At 40.1% G+C, this 22,543-nt stretch overlaps 1 protein-coding gene across 4 annotated transcripts in view; it reads right to left on the bottom strand.

Moving 5' to 3' along the window:
- SLC23A2 (solute carrier family 23 member 2) overlaps positions 1 to 22,543 on the bottom strand; it is a 61,199-nt gene that overhangs the window by 15,456 nt on the left and 23,200 nt on the right. For all 4 annotated transcript variants that reach the window (XM_080370160.1, XM_080370157.1, XM_080370159.1 and 1 more), the window contains 7 exons: positions 17,559 to 17,846; positions 16,789 to 16,887; positions 11,255 to 11,371; positions 9,892 to 10,049; positions 5,144 to 5,232; positions 3,611 to 3,681; positions 2,276 to 2,457 (listed from right to left, as the gene is read on the bottom strand). In XM_080370160.1, coding sequence (XP_080226286.1) covers positions 2,276 to 2,457; positions 3,611 to 3,681; positions 5,144 to 5,232; positions 9,892 to 10,049; positions 11,255 to 11,371; positions 16,789 to 16,887; positions 17,559 to 17,690 — 848 coding nt within the window. In that variant the 5' untranslated portion in view covers positions 17,691 to 17,846. The remainder of the gene's footprint in view (positions 1 to 2,275; positions 2,458 to 3,610; positions 3,682 to 5,143; positions 5,233 to 9,891; positions 10,050 to 11,254; positions 11,372 to 16,788; positions 16,888 to 17,558; positions 17,847 to 22,543) is intronic.

The raw sequence follows: 22,543 nt of genomic DNA, 5'->3' as shown, positions 1-22,543 counted from the left end.
TTTACTACAGTTTTTAAATGCCTCAAGTATTAAGCATCTTCCCCTCTCGTCACAGCTAAGCTCCTCTATATGTTAAAAATTAATTCAATTCTACAGCTAAAATACGTATCCTCTGCAATGAAAAATAAAAAGCCAGGGCAGGTTGCTCAATTCTGAAATTGCCAAAACCCGTTTTGCTATTAAAAAGGCTACACAGAGTCAAGCTGTCTGAAGCAGCAAAGCTTCTCTGAAATTGGAGATTATGTTTTTATCAGCTGACTTAAAAAAAAAAAAAAAAAAAAAAGGTGGATTTTAATCCTCCCTCCCTTTTCTATCCAAGATCAGTTTCAGGCTAAAAGAAACAGAACAGAGCTTTCTTCTCCCTCAGTCTCCAGGAACAAAGAGCTCTGCACAAGAAGGGTGTCATTTATAGCCTTTACCCCCACCTAGAGTCTAATGATAAAGGCACCTTTTCCTTACATTCAGGGAACGTTCTGGCATCCCTCCTGAAGTCCATTACGGCAAGACAGGCTCCCCTCCCTAACAGCAGCTATCCTGGCATGCTAGCCCTGAAGACAGGTGGCTTTGTATTTTGATTTATTTAGTACAGAGCTGTAAATAATTCAATAACATTATATTCTGGTAAGTAGTATTAGATTGGCTACATGCCAGGGGGGCTTACTGCCATTCTGTAAAATATTACCAAAGCATTAAACGCCCAAAGAAACAGTTTTGTTCACCAGATCTACAGGCAAAGACCAATTCAGGAATAATTTCCCTTTTAACAGATCACGATGCGTTGTGTTTTATGGATTAAATGGTTTCAGCTTGGCACTGGCAGAACAAGCAAGGTCAGGAAACTGTTTGGGAAACACGAAAATCTTGTCAAATAGCTTCTGCAGCTAATGCAGGATAATAGCTCTTACACAGGTATTATTTTGCTGTGCAATACAGTATTTTTATCTCATCAGAGCAGTCAAGACAGTCTCAAGTGCCACATCTTGTAGAGATCAAGTTACTTTTGAGTAGCTCTAGATGGCTACGGAGTTATTTTCAACAATCTAGTGCACATTTTTGCATGGCAGAAGCCAGAAATACTTATTGACTGGGTAATATTTAAATCCTGTTCCCAAATTGATTTATTTTTTTCCATCTGCAAAATGTCAACTTTAATTACATGTTTCTGTGTCCAATTCACTAAACGTCTGCTTGATTGATTTAATGTTAGTCCCAACTTGCACATAATTTGTTTTACAGAAAAATAAAACCTTCCTTTGGGTCAGCAGCTTAACATAATAGAATTACAAAAATATTCATGATGCTAAAATCCAAGATAAAAGAGAATTAAACAGCCTTTTTAATCATAAGCTGCAGTTACAGAATACTTTACATGTTCAAAGTACTGTGCAAACAGATTAGTCAGATCAGAATCTGATCTCATCAAGTCATTCCTTCCGCTTCCAGAGCCAGCACCAAGTTGGTCGCTATACACTGAACAGAGCAACTGCTTCAGCCAATTTCCTTCTCCCTAAAATGTGGGTTCCATCTGTATTTGGCTGGTTACCCGCAGCATCTCACAGGAAGCTTTTGCCTCCTCCTCACAACTCATTTTTCTCCATTATTCCCTTTCATACCACTAATCTCAAGTCTTTAATTTCTCTGGCACCTATACCTACAGCAGCACAACCATCACGCCCTGACACTCACTCTAAAAGCCTTTCTGTCTACTGAACAGAAATCTGCCTACTTATGCCTCACTGACTGATGGCATTCATGGAAATAACACATGCTCTCTCTCTTGTACAAATTTCTCTCGGCTGTAGGTAAGCAAACTAGTTAAGACAGATGAATCACTAGTACCAATGGTATTTGCTCACTGTTGCAGAATAAGAAACATACACAACATCATAAAAACAGAAACAGAAATTGCTCACTAATCTCTCCAGTGTTTTGCTAAATCATCGTTTCTAGAGCACTGAATTAGAACCAGCCAATGGCTCCCGGATCAACTGATGTTTTATAAAATTCTCTCTTCTCCATACCTCACTTTCAGCCACTGTCCTTTCCTGCCTCCTCAAGTTGCTGGTGTCCTTATTCCCAACTGGCCAGCTGACCCGACCCAGACCCACTCACATTCCTGCACACGGTGTTTCTCCACGCTCAGAGCGCTGCAATGCTACCTTTGGGATGGGGGCTAAGCAGACCCTGGCTTTTCCCTGGCACTCCAAAATTCCTGCCCGACGCCTTACCGACTAGGAGCCCCCGGCTTAAGCCAAGAACACCCAGGAGTACTTACAACATAGCGATACCCCAGTGTTTGCCTGCTCTTTCTCCAGCAGCTTGGAAACCGGAGAGGCCGATGAGAGCAACAGTTGGTGTGATGGTCAGAGGTCCAATGTATCGCAACAGGGCGCCAGGAAGGCCAAGCAAACCAATCACCACTTCTATCAAGGAGGACATGATAATTGCACCTTGGATCTGAACACACAAGAACGGGAAAGAGACAGTTCAGTCAAATCTTAGAAGCAAACCCCAAACGTTTCTTTTTCTGCTCTGGATTACAAACTGCAGTTAAAAGAATTCAGTGACACAGAAGAACTCAGCAATTTTTTCGTCATAAAACAGCTCATTAGGTTTAAGTGACTTATTGCTTAAGCATAACACTTATGGTTTTCTCCACAAAACTATTACACAACAGACCAGTGGGCCAGTCTGGTAGTTGTGTGGATAGCACATCACACTGTCAGACAGGAGACCTGGGTTCCAGGCTAACCTTTAAGCTCTCAGATCGAACGGCAAGGGTTGGTGGCGCCACGGAGGTGATGCTCCTAGCTCCTAGGGGCAGAGTGTATGCTGCATTGTTCACAAGTGCTCCTTAGAAGCTGGTATAGAGCAGCGTTGTGGTCTCAGGAGACTGTCAGCCCTCTTGGCTGCAGGGCTCTTGGCAGGATGTAGCTATGGTTTGAACATGGGGAAGAGAGAGGGGTTGTTTTTAATTAAGAAAAAGTTTGCAGCCCAAAGCAACGGGATGGGAGATAAATTCCATGACACACGCCTTAATTTGGACTATGCTATCTACTACTCTCGTGTGATGCCTGGGCACAACCCTCATCCTGGGCTCTGCAGAGCATGACGGAGTTCAGACTACAGTGCTGCGAGTGGAGAAGGAGCTTGATATATTTCAGCAAGCCTCTTGGGAGAATCAACATCTTATCAGAATAGTCTTCAACCTAAGACACCTAGGAATGAACCAGATTTGCTAACTGCGTGTTTACCTTTCACAGGATAGCCTACTGAACAGAGCAACAGCAGGCAAGTGGCCTGGTAGCAGCTGAACTGCTACCAGCAAGCACAAATCTCAGTGTTACAAGAAGAGTATTCATCTCACTTGCCCATTTTACTGTGCATCTTTTGGAATGTGGTAACTAACTCCTTTTATTTGCTGTCCAGCAATGAACAAGTTGAAAAATGAAGACTTCCATGAAATGAGTAAAGGGAGATATTCAAACGAAAAGCGCCGTGAAAGAAGACATTACGAACTTACAAGACGAGAACACACAGATGGTTAGGTGAGAAACTTAACTGGAATCAAGACAGATCAAACAGCTAAAGGCTACTACTCCTACATTACCTCTCGTATTCTGGGATACCAGATGTGCTCAGTGTGAAGCAGTTCTGTTGTTCCGTTTGTAACTGTTATATCTTACAAAAAAAACCAAAAACAAAAAAACAAAAACACGGGTTTTATTCTGCAGGCACTTTACCATCTTTTAATAGAAAATAAACCTCTCCTTAAGCTGTGCCTGACAAAGCAGCCTTGATTTCCACAGAATAAAAGTTCTGCAATGCTACAAATCAAGTAATAACATGCTTACATTCCCCAAGAGCTAACCGCTAATTTTACCCACTGTACCAAAGTGGAAAAACCCCATAACTTTCAGAAAGAAAGGTCAATTAGGGATTCTTTACCCATTCCAGTAAACGGATGAATGGAGACTTACTCAACTGCACACTAGGAATCACACACTCCAACGTTTGTTGTTCACCAATTTAGGTCACTGAGTGATGAATTGATTTGTGGTAACAACCCCATCTGACAACTTTTGAAAGTTAAAAGGTAGCAAGAAGTAGCAAAGGGAGTAGTGGGAAAAAATAGACAGTATTTCCTTTCAACAAGGCGTGGGTTAGGATACTGGCACATTTTGGTGCACATAAATATCCAGCACAACCAGCACTAGTAAAGCACATCATAGTCTGCCTTTACCTCTTGGGCACTGAAACCCATGTGCTACTTCCCAGTAGCTCAATCTGACTCCCCCAGTGAGAAAATGTGAATGCTCAAAACTAAGTTTTCTACAGAAAAAACATCAGGAAAACTAATTAAATGGCTGTAAGTGAATTGAGAGATGTATAAACACATACATAATATAAATGTAAATAATTAAGAAAATCAAAAGGACCCCTGGGAAGAACTTCAGTCAGAAGCAAGCAGCCTGCTTCTCTATACTGCCGTCTTGGACTCCCCACAGCCTTATTACTGAATAACTACACCCCATTAAGAAGAAAACCGCCAGAGCTGTTTCCATTTCAGTTTTCTAACTTAAATTAAAGCAAAATCCCCCTACCCAACCAGTTTTCCTGCACATTTTCACCCTAAATACATTCAAAACCTTGCAGGATGACGACGTTAGCAAAGAAAAAGGTAAAACAAACATCCAAAGCTTGCTCTGCAAAACCTGTCAGGTATGAATTAGGTAAAAACACCGGTCTTGATACGATGCTGAACATCGCTCAGCCTTCCTACTACTCAAATTAAAAGGACCCAACTGGACTCACCATTTCCAAATACCAGAAAGGAACATTTATGGAATCTTTCTGCCTTTCTCTACATTGTTAACAAAATCATTGTTTTATGCTATTGCTAGACTTCTTTTGTCAACATTTTTTATATTAAAAAAAAAAATCCAACCAGAAACGGAATTCCACAAGGGCATTTTTAGGAATCTTTTTCCAAGGCACAAAGTTTTAACACTGTAAAAGGAAGGAATTTTTCACATTCCCTGCTCATTACTTCCAGTTTCCAGATCAAAAGGCTTGGCAGTTGCACTATACGTGATCTGCATCATCTGCTACTTAAACCTGAACAAGAATCAATGACAATTACCTGTATTATTACATTTCCACTTCTCCAAGGAGAGTATTGCTCTAGCAGGTGCTAAGAATGCAAAAGCACTCGCCTGAAACAAGGGTAACCTGGTGGAAAGGAAAAGAAGAGATGCTGACGTTTGTAGGTGTTACAGTGCTGTCTCAGGACATCAGTTGCAGTTAAATGGTTACTCATCCTCAAAACCATCCTTAATGCTGTGTGTGTGACTGTGTTATTAAAAATGTGAAATACAAGAATTTCTTATTAAAAAGAACAGCCATAGAGATCCCAAGACTTCACAAACCAAAGACCTAACAGAAGACACTACGCACATGAAGTTATTACTACAACATCTTGTAACAGGTAATTACTGGATACCAGCACGCTGGTACCAGACATTGATTTAAAGTTTTGACTTGTCAGCACAAGGATACAGATGTACGTTCTGAAGTACGTCCCAGCCAGACTGCTGAACGTGCAGCTTTCACTGTCCCGCCACATTAAAAAAGCTCTCTGACAGTGCAGTGTGCAGTCTGCATACTCAATACTTTCCCTCTGCATGACGTGAAGTACAGTCATTTATACATTCATCTTTAAGTGTATGTGTAAATAACTATTAGGTTGACAACAGCCGATTAGATGTTCCAGGTGGCTACCAACAATAAATACACATGCTGCAAGAATTTCAAGATGACATTCTTCGCATTGGTGTTTACACTTCCCAAAAGGTTTAAGATCTAAAGGCATCTAGCAGCACCAACTACGTATTTATTGAATCAACCGTAGTTTGCGCAACACCACAAACATCCAGATGTTACTTAGCTACAGAGAAGATGCACTTTGAACTATTCTATAAATACCGTCATTAATGGATTGTAGTAAGATTCTCTTTAATAACAATCTCTAACTGTAACACACGGAACACTTAATTGCTCATGTGGCTCTAATCACTGCACCATGTTTATGGCTGTTTTACAGTTGCAACAAAGTGCCTTGATGCCAGTGCAAACACCAGTAAAGGAAAAAGAACTAACCGTAGCAGATTCAGATAAAGATCAGAAAAGATACAAAGAGGGGGGGCAGAGGGAGGGGAAAAAAACACCAAATCAGTGGGGGAAAAAAAATCCAATACATGTTTAACACAAAGAAGATCAAACTAGAAGCATGTTACTAACAGTAGCTGTGAAGTTCACAATCAAGAACAGCTGAACTACCATTGGAGTTTGGGCCATGAGGAATCTGAAAAGCCAACCCACCTATTGCAAACATTGAAAACTGCAAGAGAAAGTTAAATTTCATAAAATACACCAGCCATCTGAGCACAACTGACTGGCATACAATTCCCTTCTAAGTTTCTTCAAGCAAAAATCAAAGCTTTATCTTTGGTGAAGAAACGGTTGGTATCTACGAGTGAATGATTCACCTTATTTTTCAGGCTTCATTAAGCAACCCGAGCAAGGTGGTGCCCACGGCAAAATCTGCAATACCTGTAACAAGCTGTTACGCCTCTATCCCACCTACACAGTACTCTGTCCCCCACTAATGATTTTGTAAATACACCTTGCAAACACATTCTCCAGTGATGACATCAGTTGTACTGAACTTAGGTTTAGATTGGGAGCTTTGTATCACATAAAATACGCTACATACGTATTGAATAGTAAGATCTTAGCACACCTTGCTTAGCTATCTGCCTAACCTTTGTATGAGACAGTAAACCTGGAATATTTAGCAAAAGGGCCAGTAGGCTCAAAATACTTTTTTTTCCCCGTCCAAGTAGAAAAAATTAGTATCTTTCACCCAATTTATTACTCAATATCAGCCAACCAAGATCAGTCTCTTTCTGAAGACACAGCTGCAGTTTGGAACATGACTTACAAAATACCTTTCCCACTGCTAAGCCAGGCATTCATTACTAGCTGGGCAAAATATCACCAGTTTATGATTGGACTATAATTTTAATTTCACATCTAAATTGTGAAGTTGCTCAATTCTGGCACCAGCCCTTGTGGCAGCAGAGCTTTTTATGCAGTTAAAGTAATCTGGAAATGTCTTCCCTATCTTAACATGTCACACAGATGTAAGAATGCTTAGCGATGGGCACAGCAACAAACCTAAAATGTTTAGTTATATATTAAAGCTGTATTTGATTGTCTCAGTCATATTAATTACTCTGAATCTTTGCCAAATCTTTTGGCTTATTACATAATCCAATGAATAGCTTGAATTCCTAAAATTAGTATGGGTACCAAACTGACCACAACTCCACCTCACAATTGAGCTAAATCCATCTTTAAGGACCTCTAAACCACGGAATTTGACCTTTTGAAACTGTAGTGGCTTTATTTGCTGAAATACTTTGCAGTTGACAGACCTGCCAATAAATACTTTAAAATATCATTTAGAGAACATCGCTGCTATATCCCGTTCCCACCCTTACATAAAACCAGAATCACATGTTAAATAGTTATAAAACATTCAACTGCAGAAATTTTCTCCTTAAATACAAGTTCACTTATTTTAAGACCCAAATGCAATTGCCTCTTCAGTATACAAACATATAGTTCACAGTGCAAGTGGAAGCCATTGAAAAGAAAAAAAAGTGATCAAGCATTGGAACAGGCTGCCAGGGACGTGGTGGAATCGCCATCCCTGGAGGTGTTCAAAAAATGCATAGATGCGGTGCTTAGGGACATGGTATAGTGATGGACTTGGCAGTGCTGAATTAACAGTTGGGCTTGATCGTAAAGGTCTTCTGCAACCTAAATGATTCTGTGATTCTAAGATTTCAAAATGATGGGACCACGCCAGTTTCTGCAAGAGCCCAGAATCACTCTATATTAAGTAATGAAGAGAAAGAGCCCACAATTTGTTAAGGAAAAAAAGAAAATGTGACAAACTTCAGTTCTGTGAAGACATACAAATCTCAGGAAGCATAAAAATGAAGCTTTTTCTGATAAATTTGAGGCAGAAGAAAAAAGCTGGCAGAAGTACAGGAAAACAAAGCTCCACTTTGAGTTCATCTCCATCCACAACTCTGCACACAAAACTCGAAGACTTTGAACTTCAGTAAATCCAGGGAGCAGACACTCAAACCTGAACAATAAATACCTTATCTTCCAGTTCCTGCCTAGGTCAACAATCCTCCAGTTCCCTATATAAAGCACAGAGGACTGGGAGGGGAAAACCAACCCCACTAACCATCACTCCCATTAAAAGAGGTTCAAAACACCAAAGGGTACAGCTCTGCTCCTCTGCCTCTGTTCAGACGAGGTACTTGAAAATTTGATTACAGCTAAGGCAAGCTACTCTATGAGCACAAAAAGCCAATCAGGCAGAAAATATGATTATTAACTGCAGGCAGTCTTGACTTAAAGAAAATACATTGGGGGATGAAAATTTTCTCTTTCAACAATTTGCATTATGCTGTTTTGTCATTAGAACAAACTTTTCATACAAAACAGCGAAGCTATTTTATAAGTTAAGACATAAAAAAAAAATAAAGGGAAGGTTTTTTCAAAGGAAAAAAAAAGACAAGAAAGCCAACTAAAATAGCAACTAAAGATTACATTGGAAAAGCTGAAATATTTGGAAAATTTTTAGATGAAAAGCTGATCTACAACTGCAAGTCATCTGCCATAGGCTTGCCTTCTGCACCCCACCGAGATAACTTTTCCACCCAAAGATTCTGTTTCTTAGCTGAATCTTTAAAAATGGAGGGGATGTTTGTCCATTTTTCTATTGGAATGCAAGATTTCAGCTCACATTGTTCTTAAATTGAACTAAATGACCCATGAATCATTCAAGTAACCATATGAGGGCATACTCTTAAAATACACACTTTTCTTCTGGTTTTACTTATCACTGTTGGTTTATTCAAGAAGATGCAGAAATAACTCCGCAGGTTTTAGCTATTCCCAGTTCTCACAGGCAGAGTCAACAGAAGTTTAAGTAAACATGTCAAGTATCTCTCTGCAGCATTTAGTATAGAACACACATTTTTAGAAAGGATTTATCTCAATGTTAATAAAACTTAGAGCATCCTGGTCTTACCAACACCAGATATTTTACAAGTATTTGCTAACACTTGAATTAGCCTCTTGCATCCTCCTAAGGCGAGCAGACCAAAGGAAAGGCACAGGCATCCCTGTAAGGCTACACTACGTGTTTCTTCCCAACTCAAGGAAGGATCGTTACCTGCGACTCAAAGCAACTAACAAATTAAAATCAAATAATTTGTTTGTATTGGAAGGTAACAATGATACTCAGTTCAGAGAATAAGAAATTTCCCTGTCATTTTTCCTTAATTTTTTGATTTGGCAAACCCTTTACAGGGAACAAGCACACGATCTGCTGTAGGACTAATCGCAACCACCTAAATACTGGCAAGAATACAGTATCATTCCAGAAGCTAATAAAAATATCAAAATTAGTTCCTCTTTACCAAGGCGTATCGATTTTTTCTTTCCCCCAGAATCACTTAACACAGTCTCTGCCCTCAGATTTCCCTCCTCCTCCTTCCCTCTCCCTGCTCCCGCTGTATTTTCTTACCCTTCGAATGCTTTCTCTGATTTCGGATCCACCTTTTTTTGGAAGCAGCTTTCCAAAAGCTTTCCCTAACCATCCTGCGTTTGACCTGCTATCTTGTGTTTCATGTTTATCCTTTGAAAATAGACTACCTAACTCTTGGACTGCACCCTGGAAATCCCAAATGATGTCTAGTCCTATCACCATCTCAAGAACTTGAAACAAGTCCCGAATCTCACCTGCACCCAAAAGTTGTTTGTAACAATGTAGTGATGCCCACACAGAAGAAAATGGTCCCAATCAACTGGCTGGTAGCCCACTGGTCAAATCCCACACACATGGCATCAGCCAGCAAAAAGGGCACTGCTATAGTTCCACTGAAACATGTTAAGTAGTGCTGTGAAAAGAAAAATAGTCCGTTAATACTGCAGCCAATATTAATGAGTAAATAAACTGATGACTATCTTTTCTTTCGCATTGGATATTTTTGCTTTTGAATCGCTTCCTGGCCCAAAGCATTTCTTTAAATATTTTCCTTCCACGCTGAGCTAGCCGGTTGCTAACGATCGCTATTTCTGTAGAATACACTAGGTTATTTAAATAGCCACATGGCTACTGTTCTTGATGAGGAGGTATCTAGGTAACTGTGCTGAAAACCACTTCTGACTCAGAAAAGCAGATAAATAACTCCATTCACTTTCAACCATGTGAAAAACCATTAGCTTACAAATGAACTTTGAGCACATACAAACTAGGATGCAAATAAGCTCTCGAGTACCAGAAACTAGGTACTCATGAATTCTTTTTCATCCCAATACATTAAGCAAACAAACAAACAAGAATCACCATATTCAACAGTGCAAGTTAAAAAATACAGTCCCTACAGAACTGCCTGTCCTTGAGGAAAGGCAGAAATAAAAAGGATGCTTTGGAATGTATTTGTTTGGAGATCTCAACATACTTTACAGATATTAACAAATTCTCAGCATTCCTGTGGGACAGATATTATTACCGTTTGAGAAAGAAAGGAGATGAAATGAGCTGTTCTGCTTCACACGAGTGGCTGAGCTGGTAGTAGGGTTCAGCTCACTGCTACAGTCCTCCTCATTGCAGGAAGCACACGCTCTCACTCCAAGGAGTAAAGAATTCAGCTGCCCTGCTTACTAGTGAGCCTACAGGTCCAGGATGCTGCTACTGAGCTTGCAGAATTGAAATGGCTACAGTAGCAGCTCTAATATTCAAGATTTCAGGACTAAACCATTATCTCTCTCCATCTTTCATTCCAGAGGTGCCAGACGTCACTTTCTGAAGCTCACCACTTCACATTTACTCACTTGCTTACTAATAGTAGCTTAGAAGACTAAATATTTAAGTGAATCTCACAAATGCATAAGCCAGCGAACAACGATATTAGATCACTATCAAGACAGTAATCTTAGTGTGCGATCAACTGAAGATGAAACTACCTCAACACTTTATTCAAACATGTGAGAGCATGGGAAAAATAAAATTATCACGTACACAAATGCTATAAACTACACAGAAAGTACTAAAAAAGCTTTTAAAAGTTGCAGAGGAAATTATGGCTGTTTTGAAACATACCTGTAACCCCAAAAATATGCAGAGATACCAAGGAGGAACGTCTTCGATAGTGTAAATCATGTCAGTTCTCTGCGCATCTAAACTTCCACTGCTGTCCAGTGTCTCTGCCAAAGAGCTCTATTTTGACAGGGAGGGTAGAAAGGTGGGAAGGGTAAAAAAGCAGGGGAAGACACAAAGGACAACAGTAGGTTACTGTTATGTACGAATAAACTGAATCTGAACTATCCAGATACTCCAAGGTTGGTGTAATACTCACAGTGGTGATACGTTACGTTTTCAAACATTTTTAAAGCCTTTTACCTCTGACAGTGAGCTCACCTCCAGCTGTAGCTACTAAATTTTACCAAACACATTCACTTCTATAAGCTATTCCCTGCTCATTTATACTAAGACAGCAATTCTTCATTTATTATAACCAACCTGACAGCCAAAAGGTGCCCATAAAATGAAATTATCATGACAGAATTATAAAAAAAAAAAAAGGAAAAAAGGAAGAACTGGAACTACATAGAAGAGTCAACAATGGCTAGTTTCAAAGCAGAATGGCTAGCCTTGCCTAAGAGGCCAAAATCACACAAGAAAGTTCCTCATGGTAATTGCTTTCCTACTTAATTCTTACTCAATTTCAGTCTTGGTTAACCTTTTTTAGCCACAAGATTTATTATTTTGCTTCCACCCCATGTTCAACCAGTCAAGAAAAATGTTAATCACTATAACGGAATACATCCGCGGCCAATTTATATCAGCCAAGCAGACTTCCTCCAAAACTACAGGAATTTAAGCAAGACCACATACTGGGCTACCATGTGCCCTAATTCACAGAGAGCTAGCAGACTAACCACACAGACACACACATCAAAATCCCTGCAGATTTTCTATTAAAACAAGATCCAGCTCAGTCATTTCTTCTTTACAACTAAATGGAGCCATTCCTTTCAGACACTCTGGTTTTGAAATTCCTGAGAACAAAAATACAATGCTCCAAAGCCCAAATACCAACAACAAAAGCAAGAGGAAGTACTAGATCTTATCAGCTCAACTAACCAAAAAAATACCTTATATAACTACTGTTCTGACCTAATCCACGCTAGAACATAACAAACTCATGTGAAGTAGCCTTACACAAGGACCAGAAACTTTGCCAGACTCGTGACTTTGCCTCAAATGGTCTTTACTTCTTCAAAAATCACTACACACCCACAGATTATGCTTAGATAATCTCCATTTTATTTATCATCTCCAAGGTCAGGGAAGCCAAACAGACCCATGGTATTTCCTTCTTACCTCTGGTATCTGTTGGGAAAAAAAATGCCACTGGGTTAATTCAAATTCAGGGAGTGTAAAGGACCACACTGTTATGGAAAGATTGAGGGTATTACAGTGGAAAAGCGAAATCTAGAAACACTCATTTCAGAAAACTTTTTTCAACCATGTTAAGCGCCCAGCAATCTGTTCACCAGGGTTAGTTTAAATACGGTACATATCCTAAGCAGAGAAATAAGGGAAATTGTTGACTGCACAACTCATCTTGCCAATTTGCAGCACCAATGTAATTTTTTCATTGACTGAAAAATGAAAGACCACCCTCCTGACCTGATTCTCTAAAAAAAATGACTCATGAAAAAATTCAGGAACTTGAGTTTTAGAGCTTCACCTCATACTGGAGGGGAGAGCGCTGCGCAGCAGTAAAGCTGTACACATCTTGTCTCCAACTGGAAATTAGGAAAAATCGGGTACATCCTCATGTCAATGCAGTTATGCGTAGATCCAAGGAAGGGGACAAAGTGGCTGACTCACAAAGACAAGCAGAAGGAGCAAGACCCAACAGCCAGCGTAGTTATGAACAGCAGGACACATATCATCACTAGTGGCTTCTTTAAGAACTTTATTGGGAAAACAAAGAAAAGATTCACCCAGAGAAGCTCCCAAGATACTTCCTGTTCTTATAAAGCAGTTTTGTTAACCTTCCCCCAGAGACTATACAAACACACACACACAAATATATATATATATGTGTTTGATTGCCTCGATTCTGCTCTATTTCACTGCAATATATGCTCCATCTGAGAACTTTGCTCACAGTAACACTGCCTGTTTGTTCAGCATTTTGACTAAGAGGTCATCATATACTTTCAGAGAGGCAGAGGTCATGAAGGTACAGTAAGAATGGTTACGACATCTGCTCATGAGGTGGGAAGAGAGAGGCGTCAGCAGAAATTAACTGTTTGCTCCATGAATTACATCAATGTTGGCTTGCAGCCAGATCAGGAGAACAAACTGTGGATAGTTCCCCACCTGACTCCAAGCACGAAGAGATAAAACACCTCCCACTGTGCACCGAGCGACCTGCATTACTCCTTCCAAGGATGGACAGGAATGGGATTTTCAACGTTGGTGATGTTTCCAAGCAGGATAACAGGATAACTCTAAAAATCCAGTGAGCGATTTGTGCAGATTGGTGAGCCCGTTTTGGCTGCTGCCTTTAGAAAACCCATCTTTTGGCTGCTTTTCTAATTTTGCCAGATAAATACCCAGTAGGTACCTAACTGTTCCGCTTAAGGAAAAAAAAAAAAAAAAAAACATGTTTGGCCCTAGGACTGATGAGGTTGCATCAAGTACATTCCCCAACTTTTCCACCTGCCCTTCTATTCTATTCTATATATCCCTCTTCTTCCTTGGGCAGCAGCAATCAGAAACGATAACCTGTTTCTAACAGGAAGACCATGGCATATGCAGCAAGTTTATCAGTCCTTTTCATTTCTGATTACATTTATGCCTATATTTGTCTGCAAAGAACACAGAAGAGCAGCAGGCACCAGGCCTAGGAATAAGTCGACTCGTCCATGGCAGGTAGAAAACTCTCTCTGGGCACAGATCGACAACCGCTAACCAATTTAAGCTTTCCTTTAGAAAGTGAAGTTTGTAAGTCTTCTAACAAAAGAATTCCGAACTTCAAGGCACAATTGTCATAGCAATGTCTGTCCTACACAGAAAAGTTATAGGATAAAAAAAAAAATCCAGGGTACTCTTAATCCCTTCCAAAAGTCAGACTTACTCTGCTTTGGAAGAGGAAGCTTTCATCTTGATCAGACTTATAGCAGATAATGGCTAAAGGGAACTGACATAAAAGCGACCAAGACTGAACTATGAGGAATGTGAGAACCAGGGTGAGGTCTGGCTATTCTCCTGGTAAGTCACTGGGTAGTCACTGGCCCTTTTGTATCTCGAGCGTGTGCCTGCTGGTTTAACGTACTGACTCTGTGCTGATGCTTGCCAAGTATGCCATAGTGTGCTGTAGGGAACTGCTGGGAACGAACTGCACCTTTCCAAATGAGATACTGATCAGAGATGAATTCTTTTTATTAATTGGCCAAAGGTGGGACACTACAAAAATGCAGAGAAGTACAGAATTAAGTATAAACAGGGGGGAGGGAAATAAGATGGAGATAAAAGTGGAATAGAAGTGTTTGGGGAAAACAAAATAGAAAACCAAAAACCAAACCCAACCCAAAATCCCAAGCAGCAAACACCAACTGTGCAAGACAAAGGCTCTGTTATCAAGTACTAGGGGGAAGGACCAGAAGAAAACAGATTAACTGCGAGGAGCAAGGCCTTTAGAAAAATACCTGAAAGAGCAAACAACGTGTTCAAATTAATTCCATTAAGCAATAAGCAACATGGTACTGTTTATTTTATAGGGATGCAGCAATACAGTTATTTCTCATCTGGGCTAATAGTTTATTGTTTCAGCTAACAAATATTGGAAGAGAATGTAAAAGCACTGGGCATCCTCCAGCAATTAAGTACATTTCAGTCCTCTTTGTTAAAGGCTTTTTATTCAAGGCCTTTCATTTGCCTTTTTGGTGAACGATCTCTCAAGAGGAATGGAAAGCCAAGACCAAACATGCTTCACATACACACTTATTTTAAGTGAAAAGCAGGAGGTTTTGCCCAGCTTACCAGGAATACTAGCCTCAAATACTATCTTAATACGCGAGGCTGTTAATCGCTATAGCCCTTCTTTCACCGTTCATTCATTTTAAGCCACAGCAAAGCTTTAACTCAACCAGATTTGGCTGATTAAAAGCTCATGGTCTCTTTAAGGTAGATTTATCATCCATTTACAGTTCTGGTCACATGGTTCAAGTGGAAGGGCAAAAAATACATGTTTGGTAAAATCAGGCCACGAAGACATGCTTTAATGTCTACAGATTGCTTATCTTAGTTGCACAATTTCATCCCAACACCGTTTGCTCAAGGTTTTTATCAGATTGTCTCTCTCCACGCTAGTCTGAGCGTGCTCCAAAAGTCAGCCATCACAGACATATGCATGTCAACAGTTGCCAAAATTTGTCCATTAAAATATCAGCATGATCAAGATGGTAGTAGAGATGTATTTGAGACATGCAGGCAGACTACCTGTAAGAGACAGAGTACATGAAGGCACATCGTGGCATTCATAACATTCTTTTGTAATCTAACACTAAAGACCTCTGTCAATCACCTGTTTAAGCTCTATTATAAATCTGAAATTCAGAAGTGAATTCTGATGTCCGAGTCAGAAAACCTTAACTATACCCTTTGATATCATGCTTGCCCCAACACAAGTTACAACCTCAAAGAAATGAGCATTATGACGCTCTTGCTTGGAACCAAAGGAGTTTTGGTCTTGTTTCCATTAGGACATTTGAAAAATTTGGTCAGGTTGAGGCTCCCTAGAGACAAGCCTTAACTACACTGCCAATTACATACAAACTTTTCAGGAAAAGGTACTGTTTAGACTTACTGTAATCTCCCTTCCTTATTTTAAACAAAAGTTCATATTCACACCACCATCTTTGCTAGCAAGAATATTATGGAACAGGCTTGGGGAATGATGGAATTGAGAAAAAAGCTGGGAAAATCCCAACCAAACGGGTCTCCTTTGAGGCCTCAGCTGGGTTTCCCTGAATAGCCAGGATACAATCATTGTTATCTGAAGGAAGAATGTTCCATTCCAGGGTTTTTATGAATTACCTGAAATTCACTCATGAAGCTGTCACAATAATAAGTAGCCCCCTACTTGAAAAGAGAACTAGAAAAATTAAGTTTAAGAGGTTGGAGCTTAGAAGAAATTGGGAAAGAAAGTGGAAACAATCTCACTTTTGGAGGTACTCACCACCACAAGTTTACTTGACTAAATGCAGATCAAGTTAAGAACTGAAGAACAGAACAGAATGACCTTATCAGGGAAACCATGCAAGAGGGCAATGGAAATTAAGAAATAAAAAAAAAACCGCATATTATGCATTTTGGTGCCAGGTCAAAGTGTATTAACTGCCTTCTAACATTTGCTGAGTCATTGCCCATGTTCTGCAACCTAAATGTGTCACCAGAAGAGTCATGAGGACAGAACTCCCCCAAGGCCAACCTGAATCTGAAAGTCAGCATGTCTGATTAAAGAAAATCTCTCAGCCAAGTAAAAGTAGTGTTGACAAATAACAGAACTGAAAAAGTGAGAATGGTTTCTCACCTAGAAGGAAACCACTACATACCTTTTCTGCTATGCCATTTTCTGTAGTATAGATGGCCATCAACTCTGTGTCTTCTGTATCCTGATCACCGCTGGATGTTGCTCCACCGTTTATGACTACCTTAAAATAAAAAGAAAGAAACACATGGTCTTAAAATAAACATTTTCCCTGCAATCACGCCCCATGTCACCCAGTTTTCTCCCTTGGTACTTGACATCTGCCTTTGACATTTTGTCAGAACACATTACAAGCACGGCAAGCAATCATGGCTGTAACAGCATGTCTAGGAATATACAGAAACTTGAAAGACATCACATACAGCTCCTCAAAGCCTGGACAGCATCAGCTGAGGGTGGCAGGAGACAGCAGCAGACCGACTGGAAGAGTTATTAAGAGGCAGACGTGTACAACAGGAACGATACAACTAAAAATCTGCTCAAGTAAAAGACAAGCAAAGGTTTTCTTGCTGTCACCTACTCCTCTTAGTCAAGTGACTTGAGGCATACCAGGGGCTGCTGCATTCCGCAGGAGGACAGTTAATTGTTCTAATCATAAACATGAAATTGTTCTAATCGTGTCAGGGGTATTGCATGTCCTGTGAACAGCGCTGCTTTGGAGCACGCGCATGAAACAACCACAGACAATATAATTGGCTGTTTCTATATAAACAGTAGCAAGTGGCAAAAGAGGTTTTACTAACTACTTGTGGAAATAAAGGTTTTGTACAACATGATTACAACAAAGCATTATTAACTGATTCACACTATGTAGTACCTGAAAGTGTTACTTACAGGCAGGGTGAAAAAGGTGGGATGTTTAGATTCATCCTCATATTTGCCTTCTGCAGAGCCTCCTGCCTCCACTGATTTTGAAGTAGTATTCTTACCAATCCCCATCGTTTCCAGGATGTCAAGGACTTGCATGCAGGACCCACGCAGATGATTCTGGGATATGACAGGCCAAGTACTAAGGACAAATTCTTATTTAAACAGCCGCACCTCCAGGAATCACAGATGTGCTCAGTAATCCAGCTGGGACATTAGGGTTGCTTTTTTAAGTATCATTAGCATCAATGGCACCTAGAATTGAAGAGAGAAATTATTTTTTTCTTGATTACCTAAGATATTTGTACAAGCACACATGCCCTGCAGCCCTGGTTCCCTTTCACGCTCATGACTCACCAATTCTTATCTTCCCCTTTTGATTTGATAATTAGGAGACTACCATTTAAAGATAAAGCTGAAGGTATTTAAAATTCTTTCAGGATGGGAATACCATGATTATTCTCTCATTCTTCTCTCGTCATCTTCAATTATTAGAATATATATCAAAACCTTGGGTTTGTTTCAATTCCACAGTCACATCCAGAGAACCTTTGAGGAACAAAGTACGCCTGTACTCCAGCTATGCAGCAATGCTACTGAACACCCACTGCAAACAATACTTGTGCTTCTTCAGAAAGCGTGAACTGTAGACCTACTCACAAGTCCACCTCTGTATATCTAAATCCTTCCTTTTAAAACGACCTGTTTTTAAATAAAAAGCATCCAGGAAGCTTAGATTAGATGGATTGAGAAGCACACCTGTCTTTCAGTAAGCCCATTTCAGACAGACAGAAACAGCCTTTTCTGCTGGACACCCTTACCTGAAATTATCCCAGCTGCATGAGGAACATTCAAAGTAATCTGCCTGATGATGTTGAAGCAACTGGTTCAGGATAAAACTGTGTATTTTAATTAATATCACTACTATTTTGGCACAGGAACAGGAAAATGCTTACTGGTTCTCTTGTTTTCCCAGATGGGTCACTACAGTACTGTTTTTCCACATTTACTCCTTAAATTAGACCTGCCAGTCTATGGTGATTGACACTTCTGCTATTTCCAAGACTACGAAGCATGGATGAACAGATTTTAACTCAAACTTCCCACAGGACAGCACAGAGAATTCTGCAGCAAACCAAGTTTTACAACCTGTTGTTACAGAGCTTTGAAGAGGAGGTGCAGCTGCAGACAGCTGCAGATAAAACAAGCTAAGCTACAGACGAAAGTACATGACAGAACCTGAAAAATGGCCTTTTCAAAGTCATATCAAGCGAAGTTTTCTGCAAAGCCAGGCACACATTCAAGCAGCAAATCCCACTGCACGCTGGCGTTACTTCAAAAGCAAGTTTATGACATTGTCAACTGAATCACTACAGCCACACACACGGCTAATGGACATTCAAAAAAACACAGTTATGTATATATATTAAAAAAGAACAAAAAAAACCCACTACAGTTTGGAATTCTTCTTAAGCATCCTGTCTAAAATGCTGCTCAGGAAGATGCTAGCAGCTTGAATGTAATTGCAATCAAAATGAAACTTGACAAAGACCCTTCTGCTAGGGGCAATTTAGGACTGTTTGAAAAATTACCAAATACGAATATTTTAGAACATCTTAGTAGCTATTAACTGCCCATTTGCTAGAAAATTCTGATTATTTGAGGTGAGACATAGTAATCTTACAAAGCAGATGTAACTTTTCAAGAGAGAAAATATAGGTACCTTAAAAATACTCTGTGGGCACTGAGACACCCTTGAAGCACCCTTAATTAAATCAAAACGGAATGGAAAATCTTCAAATAAGGGTTTAATTATGACCTCTCTCAAAGTAAATATTAAAATAGCAAAATTAATTATTTCTCACTTGAACTTCAGACTGGAGGAGAAGGCTAGTTAGAGCACTCACGGCCCTATGCCTGGAGAAAAAAAAAAGGCATTCCCATTTTGACGATAACCACAGACTTCCCCTTCAGAAGTGCAAATCTCCAGACACGAACAGCAACTTTATAATTAGTTTGTCTGCTTCTGAGTTTGTGCACAGATAACTGGCGATTGCCTTCTCAAATCTCTACAGGAATATTTGTCTCACAGCTGCCTATGCAGCTTAGGGGGGAGTAACAGATACTGGTTAAAGGTTTGGGGCCAGTGGGGGTGTCTGGGGTGGGGGGGTGGGGGGTTGAGGGGTTTTGTTTGCTTTTTAATGCAAAGGCACGGGGGATTTTTGCAAGCACAAAAGAATAAAAAAAAGAAATGAATCTGCCGTTTTCTGTCAATGCAGACATATTTTATTCTCCAAGAAAATCAGTGATGGAGACAGGCGTAATTTAGTCTGGCGGCTTTTATCATCTCAGATTGGAAAGGAAAAGGGAAAGGGCAGAATTACGCCTCCCTAAGAAACGCAGCCATGCCAATAAAACACCAGCGTACCAGTTACACCAGCAGGAAACCTGCCATTCAGGAGATCTGGTTTAAGGTACTCTGGCAAGATAAGATGCTTAATTAGCATTAACTAGCATCTCCACCGATGCAAATGAAAAGACCATGTAATCCTATTTCACTTTGTGTTGCAAAACAGTAAGACTGCTATCTTCTCAAAGAAGATGTGATCATTCCTCAGGAATTGTTCTTGAGAATTACATCAGGACAGCAAGCAAATAAGCTGTGCCTATTATTTATTCTTGAGAGCTGAAACACAATAGCTAGAACAACAATATTTGGATAAGGGCTCCCAAATGATGACAAGCAAGCTACTCCAAATTAACAGGCAAAAATAGCCTCTTCTACTACTTTTCCTAGTGAGAGGGAGTGTTTGTGTACACACATATACATGCACACAAACTACACATAGGTGTGCCGGGGGGCAGTCCACAGAAAACAAGGTGGACAAATTGCCAAACTTTTCTTGCTTATACTCAGCAATTAAACTTGCACTTAATGGCACAGATGATAATCAGAGGTTTTGCAGAATAAAACTATTCTGCAAAACCTCTGAATCAGAAGCGTCAAAGTAAAACAGCTTATCTGAAATATATCCTCCTTTATCAGACCTCTTATCCCACCAACTGAGCATAGCTAAACAAGACGACTCTGACTTTTTATAGTCCTCCGTAACAAATCTAACTGATCAGAAGCTGAAAAGTTATGTAAGAAGAGATAAAACTCATTCAGCATCAGCTAGGTGCACACAGTACAATGAATTATCTGTGCCTTAGATCAAATGGAAAAGCTAGAAGTGAAATTTCCACCAGGATACCGATTAACTTTCATGCCTTTCTATACCAACTTATCTTCAGTGCTTGTACATGATTAACCCAGGAAGGCCAAAAGCTGACATGGTTTTATAATGCTTTAGATAAGGTTAGTATCTAGACAAAGAGCCTACTGCAGGGGATAGTCCAGGTGCAAGTTCACAAGACTAAAACCCTCCCAGCCAAGGAAAGGCCACCCTGCATCTTCCACACGCTTGCCTTTCCTCCCACACACAAATCTTTCAGATTTGGTACCACCGGGACAGGACACAATGCTATGGCAGTGTCTGCTTTGACACCACGCGGTAGTTCTTACACTTTGCATTTTCATGACTACTAACATCACATTTTCTATTTTACTGAGGCAGCTCTTGTTTTGTTTAAACAAGTTAAAATGCATTTCAAAGTTCACTGAAAGAAAAAACGGTCATTAAACGTACTTCTCTTTTTCTTCCGGCAGTTTCTTCCTGCAAGTCATTACTCTGGAACCTCTGCCACAAATAAAAACATTCATAGAAGCAGACAACAAAGGTTTTCCTATAGAGAAATCTGCCCACATACCAAGACAGGCTGCACAAAAAGCTTCTATTTCACAAGGTAACCAACCACATGCAAGTCTGTTGAAAAAAAATCATTTGAAAACTCACCTCTTACTAGATTCAAGAGTTAAATTGGGCAGGACAGAAGATACAGATCTACACAAAGAGCTTACTAACACGGAAAGGAAAAATGGACCACGAATGCCACTAAAGGAGCAGACAATCGTAATATATACAATATGTAAAATATCTCCTCCCTTGCATGCACTGTTGTCTTTAGAAGCAGCATCACTTGATAACAGGTTTTGGCTGAACCACACTAAAAATGTTCCCTACTTTTTTGTATTAGTTTGAGAATACCCAGCAACAACTACAAGAGACAAATTAAAAAAAAAAAAAAAAAAATCCGATTTGCAGTGACGGCATTCATCTCTACAGTGCTATGCTTGAGGGCCTTTAACATTTGAATTCTGAGCTTAGCAAAGCAAAGACTGAGGAAACCAAAACCAATGTGACCTCCAGACAGCAGCATGCTTGGGGCAAGAGGTTGTTGGGACTCTTTCTGTTTGCTTGAGGTTGGTTGGTTTTTTTAAGCATCCATTATAAGAGTCAACAATTTGTCAGGTGCTGTCACCGGCAGCAGCAGAACTGGGAAGCAGTGCTGTGTTCAGAACATACCGCCAATACGATGAAGCTCATCGCCCCACATTTGCAACAAGCAGACCTGGAGGTTAACCCTCCGAAAGAAGCTTGGTCCAAACCTCTGCTTCCCCCATGACTGTCACGATGACTTTCAACTCTCAAAATTACTGTTCTTCCAAAGCATAAGAACAATGCAGGTTTTTCTTCCCAGAAGCTTTAAGAGGGAAGCAGCTCTGTGTACTTCCTTATTTGCCAAACTCAACCCAAAAGCTTTCTAAAACCACAAGGGCCTTTCCAAATTACAACTGGATCTCAAATTTCTATCAACTGAGCCAGGCCCACCATACAGAGACGTTATCCAAAATACTTTAGACTTTCCATATTGATTTGTCCAGCTGCTTTGCGAGGACAGGAGGCAGCTGACTCAGCATAAAGCTGGGCAGATAAACACGAGCAATGGGCACAAAATTTGAATACAAGTGAAGCAGCTTCATTTAGTGCTTTGCACAATGGGGCTGCAGC

Source organism: Falco punctatus (genome assembly GCF_963210335.1).
Source record: "Falco punctatus genome assembly, chromosome: 20".
Lineage (NCBI taxonomy): Eukaryota > Metazoa > Chordata > Aves > Falconiformes > Falconidae > Falco > Falco punctatus.
Note: the sequence above shows the minus strand (reverse complement) of the source record. Positions and strands in the feature narration are given on the sequence as shown.